The sequence below is a fragment of the Haemaphysalis longicornis genome, unplaced genomic scaffold (genome assembly GCF_048455015.1).
Source record: "Haemaphysalis longicornis isolate Haplotype H1 unplaced genomic scaffold, Haemaphysalis longicornis Haplotype H1 scaffold_7, whole genome shotgun sequence".
Taxonomy (NCBI): domain Eukaryota; kingdom Metazoa; phylum Arthropoda; class Arachnida; order Ixodida; family Ixodidae; genus Haemaphysalis; species Haemaphysalis longicornis.
The window spans coordinates 96,934,829-96,943,870 of record NW_027526422.1 but is presented as its reverse complement, the minus strand read 5'-3'; the positions used below and the strand labels follow the sequence as shown (position 1 = coordinate 96,943,870).

Here is a 9,042-nt window from a genome sequence, read left to right as displayed (position 1 = left end):
GTAAAACCTATTGCACAGGCGTTTTGAGCTGGCAATGCCACGTTTTTACGAAGGATTCTTGTCGGCAGTCGACGAAGCGAGGGCCGTTCGACAGGATGTGTGCAGTTTTGTGGATTGAACAAGGTGACCACTGAGGATCATTTAAAGCACTATATGTTGAAACGTGAACATGCGGTCCCCTGGTCGTATCTTGCGGATTTCTCGGCCCGTATCCTGCTCTGTGAGAAGTTAGATTTATTAACGCGTTTCGCTGTATTACCCGTGTGTCCAGATTTGACTTGCGTAACTGTGCCACCACTTCGGCACTCTGTCTTGCTCAGTGTGTAATTTAAAAGCATCCTAGAAAGTTAGGCTGGAGTATGCTCGCGTGAAATTTAAATAGAATTCGTAGTTTTGTTTCTACCGGCATTCTGAAGTGCTGTTGGCTTAGATGGTCAGCAACTCCTTATGTCCAAGGCTAAGACACCACGGTCGTCTGGTGGACTCCTAGACTGAGGGACCACTCCCGCATTGCCAGGCTCAAAACAAAGTTGTCCTCCTCCACCTCTAAAATTTTACTGATATTATAATCAGGATCGGCGTCAACAAACGTTTGCCCGTTTTGTACCCAACCTAATTCCCTAAAAATTTAGTTATATAAAGGCCCCCTATTTTCAAGACAAAGAAAATTGACCTAACTGCAACATTCAAAAGCCTTGCCTTGAAATGAAAACTTCCCTACATGATTCATTTGGCGCTAGCTTACAAAAGGAAGACACGAAATCTACTCCCTCTTACTTGAATTCATCATGGCCACCGGTAGACTCCTGTGCTCACCCATGCTATAGTTCGTTTTCACCTGCCCTTACGAAGTGTATATGTTTATTTGCCTACCATTGTTTCCAAATGAAAGTACGCCATCGTGACCAGAGTTACTGGATATACACAGTTGCGAAACTCGCCATAGGCCCCATGTATAAAAAGGCGGTCTTCGGTTGCACCCCTGCGCTGGGGCTAGCACAGGGAAAGTTGACTAGCCTGTCGCCTGTCGGCAGGACGTTGAAGTAGGACTCAAGTGCTTGCGGCTGCCGCCGTAAGACATAAAAAGAAAAGCCACAAAAACACAAGTAAATTTGACGTAATTAATGCATTTTTAAAGCAATCTTTATTGTACAAAAACATGTTGAATAGTCATAGTCTAGCGAAGTTCAGTTTTTTATCTTGAGTGCCGTACGCATCGACTTGCCCTTCAGCTTCCACGGAGCAGGGGGGGGGGGGCTAGCGCCACCTGGACTCCGAAGCGGAGTAACTGTATCTATTGAGTAACTCTGCTCGTAACTAATTAAATCATTTTCAAGGCATAGCCAATCTCATTAAAAGGGTTTGCGTCATTACCGTAAACGAGAAATAGATCACCGCCGTCCTTTTCTTTTTTTAACCTAGGATTTTACTTTCTAAAAGTATTTCCAACCTCTCGAAATTTACGATTTACGGTATCCTGTAAATAAATAACATCTTTTTCATACCCCTACTGTTTGGCTGATCCCATGTTTGGGTATGCACCATTCACCGAGGGATATCACCATCATCGTCGTCGTCATCGTCGTGATCATCTCATTTCGTCCTGCTGAAGCTGCGAGACAGCAGCTGTTCCTTTTTCCCTTCGCCCATCGATCGAACAAAAGGCGCACAGAAACTTCGTCCAGGAGGTAGCGCTACAGGGTTGGCGCCACCCAACTACACAGCAGCGTCATCCTCACTGGGGCCAGCCAAAAGACAGTTGGCGGAAGCCGTTACCCGTGTCACTCGTGAGAAGACATCTGGCCTTTCTTCTTGCAATGGGCACGTCAAAAACGACAACTGAAGGGAACAGCGGAGAGGTCGCGCTGCCCATGACCCACGCAAAGCCCATGGGTCGGAAATGCACGGGCGCCCCAACGGACCCCACTGACAGCGGTAACCCACCGGAAAAGGAGAAGGCGCCGTCCAAGCAAAGCCAGGGGCACTCGCCTGTACTGTCCCGACTTCAGTGGCTCCGCCAGTCCATCTCCAACGCTTCGGGCATCAAGAACCTGGTGCGGTCGTACAACGACGTCGTGAACGTCGCTCCGTCGGAGCCCAGCAGTACCACTGAAAGTTCGAGTCAGCGTCAGGGCGCCTACCATTCGCTCATTCTCGGCATACTGCTGTCTGTTGGAACCAGCGCCGTCTTGTCCCTCGTGAGCGTTATTATCAAGAAACTAGAGGCCTCGGTAAGCCTTCTGGAGGTACTCACATTCATGTCCTTCGGAGTGTTCATCGGGATCCTCCCTGTGGCCAACGAGGAAGTGCAGCCGTTCGGCCCAAGTCGCGCTCAGCCGCTGCTCTTTGTGCGGGCAGTCCTCTCGCTCGTCTCGGCCGCCCTCCGACTGTCGAGCTTGTATCACATGACCATCGCGGACTCCTCCATCATCAACAGCCTCAGCCCGGTGATGGTGGCGATTACGGCCAGCCTCTTCCTCTCCGAGCAGTTCCATTGGACTATCGGGGCTTCCGTTGCGTTGTCCCTGCTCGGGACCATCCTTCTCGTCAAACCCGGATTCTTCTCGCCGGCTGACAGCGCACTAGGCACGAAGCAGTACGTTGGCGTCGCCTACGGCCTGAGCCACACCATCCTGAATGGTGTAACCACGGTTTGCATCCGGGCGACCCGGGGCGTGTCGCGCAACGTCGTGGTATTCCACTACGGCTGCCTCTCTATGTTGCTGGTGTCAGTCGTGTCCGTATACATGGGAAAACTGAAGATCTTCTACGACGGCTCACAGATAGGCTACCTCCTGCTGATCTCTCATCTAACCTTCGCCGTCCAGGTGATTCTCACTAAGGCGCTCCAGATCGGGAGTCCCTTGGTTGTGACTATCGTGAAGACGACGGCGGACATCATCCTCGGCTACGTGATGCAGGTACGCTATGGCATTTATCACAGAAGAATATTAGGCTACTCCGGTAAAGTTCAGTCTAGAAAATAAATATTTCGACTTTTAAATTTTTGATTGAACGAAACTCCTTTAAAACGCACGAAGCCCTGTCTAATGATTATTTTTACTCGTGATCCACTCGCCACGATATCGGGGAGTGCACTAAAACCCACCTTCCTGATCATCAAAAGTATTAAATCTTGTCATTTGGTTATCCTCTGATAGCATTGTTAAGGGAGGTTGGCACCACAGACCTGATGACCATGATTTCTTCCAAATTCCTGCCCAATTACTCGAGTACGACGCAATCTCATGTCGAACATGCGTCGCCTGTTTCATGGTGAGAGCGCCAGGGAAATATTTCCTTATTGCAACCTTTTATTGCCTTCTTCACAGCAGTGCTTGAAAGCGTACTACTTGCGTTGGTACGAAGCTTGATTCACCGCATGGCAACGGAAGACACCGGGTGCGCTGAGTATATTTACAAGGAAACACACAGCGTAAAATGTAACGCGACAAAATATCTAGTCCATAGACGGCGGCTGTGAGTCATAACGGTCAGGGCATAGAAATACTTCTAGAAACTGCCTAAATTTGGTTCTTACTGCTCAGATGAATGCGGCGGGGATTCCGTGTGATTTTCTTGTCCGCCTACAAAAACAGGCGCCGGTAGACATCCTTGTTATCCTTGATCTTTCGTGAATAGAAAATGCTTAGTGGGTCCATATTTTTCAAGCGGCCGATGATTCTCATGGTGACCAGGCAGTTAAGGCGCGCGCTCGCGATGTTACTTTTCCTCGTAGAAAGCGCTCTGGACTTTACCTAGAGCGCGGCGCATGCCCCGAAGGCGTCGTGGAGGGGTTTGTTTCGCTAATGCTACTTAAATAACATTAGCAAGTGGGCGGAGTGTGTTTCGAGCATTTCTACAGCGTGTGTATTCAGACGCTTTGCGGCAAAGCCAATTTTAATGTCATTCATTAGCACAAAATGTCTGTAACTCTCGATAAAATTATCATAACTTTTTGTAAAAAAACGATGATATGACAACTACTCTATGACGACTATAACATGACGGAGAGCTTGTTTAACGTTTTATAGGTGGCTCCTTGTGAAATATGTGGCGCCCTCTGGTGGAGCGCCCGCGCACTGTTGAGTTGTAACTAGATGCCATTGCGGTGGGACGCACGTGACGGTAATGCTCCAATCACGTGCGTATGCATGTGTGGTTGTGTCGTCATCATGTTGAATAAATCAATTCTTTGTCTGGGGTTCAAGGAGCGAGGCAGCACTCTTTTCTTCTGCGTTGTGCGCGGGCCGGCGCGGCACGCCTTCGCTCCCATCGCTGCCGAGGTCGTTCGCCGTCGCCCACGACACAACAGTACTGCAGAGTGAAGGCGCAAGCGTGAAATTGTCGCGTGAGGTCACTACAAGGGCTTCCACGAGACGAATCTCAAGTGTTCCCAATTTTTATTCAGGAATCACAACGCAATAGCTACTGTCATTGCTCAATGGTGAGACAAATAACTACACGTACGTTCTTTAACCATGTGCAGAACAATATTTTATACAGCATGGCCGAGCGTCCCGCTTCACGGGGCGATTCCGTGAGGTCGACATCGATCTCAGGTGAACCTCAACGTTGGCTAATCGTGTTTGCCGTTAGAACCGTGTTAGAACTTGTTATTACCTTGTGAGAGCCTTGTTGGAATAGTTGTTACAACCTTGAACCTTAACTCACCCTAAAAGTGCGAGCTTGAGAGCGCTTAGCATGCCTGCGAGGAGTTTACTCTAAATATTCTGGTGTCTTCCTACAAGTGTATGGCTGCCCTTTGCACAAAGAGGTTTTGTTGCAGTGGTACTTGTTGTATCTCAACGAACGGTAACGTATCCCGCAGGCGATGTTCATGAAAGTGTACCCGGATCTCTACAGCGTCTTCGCGGGCGTATTCGTGCTCCTCGGTGTCGTCGCAATCGGCATGCGAAAAGTTGTCGAAACATCGTCTCCTGGTTCGAAGATCAGGCGCCGCTTTCAATTTCTACTCTAAGATAAAGCACTGTCCTGTCACTTTTTGCAGCTGTCTGTGTTCATTTGGCAAACCTGCAGCAGTCTTGATACCAACAGGTTCATGAATTTAGCTGTCGCCGTCGGTTGCGCTTCTTGCAGCTAATGGATGGTGTTGTAGATCATATGGGAGCGTATACTTTATGCGCTATACCCGACACAGGTAACTCCTGTAGCAGTCACGAGCGGTGGGGTGATAGATAGTAGTTTTTCTATGTACATCGCCTTTCAAGCAGTCCTGCCCTGAATTGCTTGCTATGTGTTCATTAAAAAGTTTAGCAAAGAGAATGCGCCCACAGAAAGGATTTTACATTTCTTGTATTTCGAAGACAAGTGCCTGTATCATTCTTTTTACTCAGATGCCTCAAAGTCTGCTTCCACTGTGTCATGCGCCGCTCAATTGCAAAAACTTGTCAGCACAAAAACAATGAATATTAACACTAGTAATTTTACAGCGGACGCACACGGAACTTTGCTTGGAGGCAAACCTCATTATAACAACCGAAACATTGCTTTTACAGTTTGAGCGTTTTCACAGTGTTAAACACGGGGAAGCAATGAAAGCATGGTTCGCCATAACCTAACGAAATTGATAGTGTGTGCTTATTCTAAAAGCCTCGATACTATAGATTGCGGGGTGGTACTCTGAGGAATGAAATCGCTGACAGCTGTGGTCGTGAGGTTGCACCCACAGTAGTACACTGATATCAGAGGTCCTGTACCATGTCATGAAGCTACTTCTACCAAGAAAACTCCGGAAACAATGCCTGCAGAAACGGGACGAACAAATACTTCAAAAATAAGATTCAATAAAACCACAGTTAGATTATTATACTACAGAAAAACGACACAGACTTGCTGAGATAACTATATGCTGTGGGTAGCGCACTCACGCCCTGCCCCCCTCTCCCACTTCGAGCGCACGCCGGCGGCTATAGCCAAGCCGACTGACGCTGCCGGCACGGGGGCAACCTTCTCGCAGCAATACGCGGCGCTGTGGATAGCCAACCACCCCGGTAACAACCCGTTTCGGGTCTCGGTTCCCGTTTCCTCTGCGACGCCTCGGAGGGCGCGCTCGTAGCTCCGGGAGGAGGTTGGGGAAAAACCGGTCCTCGGCAAGAGCCGAGGTCGGGGGTTGGAAGCGAGGGCCTGGTCTCTTTCGTCGGATCGACCTCCTGGCGAAAGGACCTTCCCTGACCCGATCGCTTGTGGCCTAAATGTCCAACGAGACGAAAGATCCAACGAGTCGAAGGGTCCAATTCTTCACGTGACCAGCGAGCCTGAATGTCCAACTAGACGAAAGGTCCAATCGAGCCTGAATGTCCAACAAGACGAAATATCCACCAAGTCTGAAGGTCCAATCGAGCCTGAATGTCCATCGAGATGAAAGATCCACCGAGACGAAAGGTCCAACAATCAGAGAAGTTTAGTGCGCTCATTCGGATAAAGCGGAAAGCGATGGGTTTGAATCAGTTGTGTAAAGTTTTACCCCATCAAATTTAACCGACCATTTTGACAATTTTGTTATTCTTATTCATGTAGGACTCAGTTTTGCGTCCATGTAATCTGTTGCACGTGAGCGTTTTGAATGATTGATTGATTGACTCTTGGGTTAATGCGCCGACGCTACAGAGGCGATGAGGCGCGCCGTAGAGGAGGGTTCCGGATTAATTTTGACCACCATCTGAGAAACGACTGCCGCGGCCATAAATCGAACCCGCTACCTCGGGTTCACCAGCACAAATGCGAGAGTATTGTCCCGCAATGTTCAGTGGTCAATTTCAGCAATATCGTCTGTAAATAAAACGAACAATAAAATTTCGTTTTGAATGCTGCTATTCGTCATGGTCGAATCAGTAGGGTTCCTCACACACAGAGTGGTAGCACCACTAAATACACGTGAATGTTGTCGTCAGATAATCATATTTAGATAATTACCCGTAGGCTAGAAAAACAAACTTCTTGCGCTTGCCATTTTTCTTGAAATCAACGCATGATCCATCCTATTGAGTTAGCTGGTGCACTAAAAAACTTGATTCAAGTTAAGCTTGACGGGATTTAACGTGCAGACAAAAGCAGCTAAACAGACCGCGGAATGCATAATTTAATGGGTTCAGCATCGGCAGCCAGCCCTGTAACTTTTTCGCTCCGTAGCTTCAAGCAGGACTGTGCATCATTTTACAGTTGTAGTGGAAGGCGAAAAGTGATCCGAGCATGACAAACATGTGCAAATCGTTATCATTCAGTTGAAACTGGAAATTTTCGAGTAAAAGATACCGTGCGGCTTTGCGGACAGCCGTGGGAGGCGGAGGGGCTACGGACCAATTTATGACGCCTAATTGATTTGAACGTGCTCAATACTTGAGGTACATATGCGTTTTGCTTATGGCACTTTATCATCCTGTTGCCTTGTTTTTACTTGATGGGAAAAGCGACTGTCATTGCCAGGAACCAAGCCGAAACTTCGTGCTCACTAGTGCAGTACTTCATGCACTGAGCTGCCATATTCTAGACCTAAAATGGCCTAAAATGAGATTGTTATATAAATGCATTTATAATATCAAGGTTTGCAAAGCCAGCAATACCGTTACACTATTCTGAGCTCCGCGCCGAATCGTCACATCAATGCGTGACTTTCTCCATTTTTCGCCAATCATTGAGGTGCTTGGTGATAGTTGAGCCCACGAAGAGTACTGTGAACATTGCACACGACAAGGAAAAAAAATCGAGTTGGGATTTTTAGAATATTACACGCCCTAGTGACAAGTACCAAGCAACCACTTTTTTGTATTTGTTTAACATGTGATTGGTCACAGTTGGCACAGGACCGGGATAATTGGAGAATAATGGGAGAGGCCTTTGCCCTGCAGTGGGCGTAGATAGGCTGGTGATAATGATGATGATGATGATGATGATGATGAACTCGTGATTGTGTTTGCATTGCATAGACGAGCGCAGATAAACATGGTTTTCTTCATTTTTGCAGTCGCTAATACCGTATTTAATTTTTAAAGTCCGAAAGAAGAAAAAATACCCTGCGAGACCCGCGGCAGCCACAACCACTGCAGCAGTGACGGGAAATAAAGCAAACCCATCTCGCGATGTAATGGACGACGGCCAAGATTTTAGAGTTCATGCATGCGCACCTGCGCTTGCGTAAAGAATGTTTTTTTTTAGGAAATACTTTAGTGCGATTCGCAACAAGTATCTGTCGGGATAAAGTTATTGTGGTTTATTTTTGGAGAGTTCGAACTAGTTTCTGTTTTGGTTTCACCGTGAAACGCGCCCATATTTTCTAAGGATATCTGTGATCGTGCATTAGCCATACTTCAGGAGTCACCATGACCCCCTAGTCACATGTTTTTGACTTCAGAGACGGAACAGATAAACCGGATGAAATAAAGAAATTCGGGGTAAACTGTGGACTCGAGCAGCACAGGACACGAGCGGTTGGAGGTCAGTGGGAGAGGCCTTTGTCCAGCAGTGGACCTGAGTACGTTTATGATGATGGTGATGATGACCGTTTCTAGCGAGCAAGTATTGTTTCACATAATTGACGTACAACGCCTCGCCGTAAGCTGCATTTGCCTCTGCGACGGGTACACCTGTAGAAGATCTAAAACAAATAAAACGCGAAGTAATATACGTACTAAGGAAATCAAACCAACTGAATTTTTTTATTGTAAGCCGTAAAACCATTTCGCAGGGTGAAACACCAGGCCGGTCTTCCGCACGGCCACACATTTCCATTCGATAATCCTGCCAGAAAAAGCGTAGTAGCTGCTCATCAGATATTTGCGGGGGCTAGGGTAAAGCCCACTGCACAAACGTTATTCAATCAATGCTCAGCTTAGCAGCTCAAAGTACTGCAACCCAATCAGTAAACAGCAATGTCCGATGCAATGTTGGAAGCGCCTGTCCTGTCCTCTTTCTTGTGTTCGCCTATTTTTACCGCTAAAAACATGTCGCAAATGTCCGATATGACGGAGGTGGGCCTCAACATATGTACTTGTTATTTGTAAGCCTCGTTGCATATTACCGCAG

General features: G+C 47.4%; 1 protein-coding gene across 1 annotated transcript; it reads left to right on the top strand.

The window, feature by feature from the left end:
• Positions 1–1,817: 1,817 nt before the first annotated feature.
• LOC144146422 (pseudopaline exporter CntI-like) lies at positions 1,818–4,981 on the top strand. The gene is made up of 2 exons (XM_077678376.1): positions 1,818–2,921; positions 4,832–4,981. Exons 1-2 carry the CDS (start codon positions 1,818–1,820, stop codon positions 4,979–4,981), a joined length of 1,254 nt encoding a protein of 417 aa, XP_077534502.1.
• Positions 4,982–9,042: the final 4,061 nt, after the last annotated feature.

Bases quoted from the DNA above. Each gene is read 5' to 3' on its own strand.
- LOC144146422 (XM_077678376.1), top strand. From the start codon at position 1,818: ATGGGCACGTCAAAAACGACAACTGAAGGGAACAGCGGAGAGGTCGCG. The intron at 2,922-4,831 runs GTACGCTATGGC...CGTATCCCGCAG, and splicing joins TCCTCGGCTACGTGATGCAG to GCGATGTTCATGAAAGTGTA.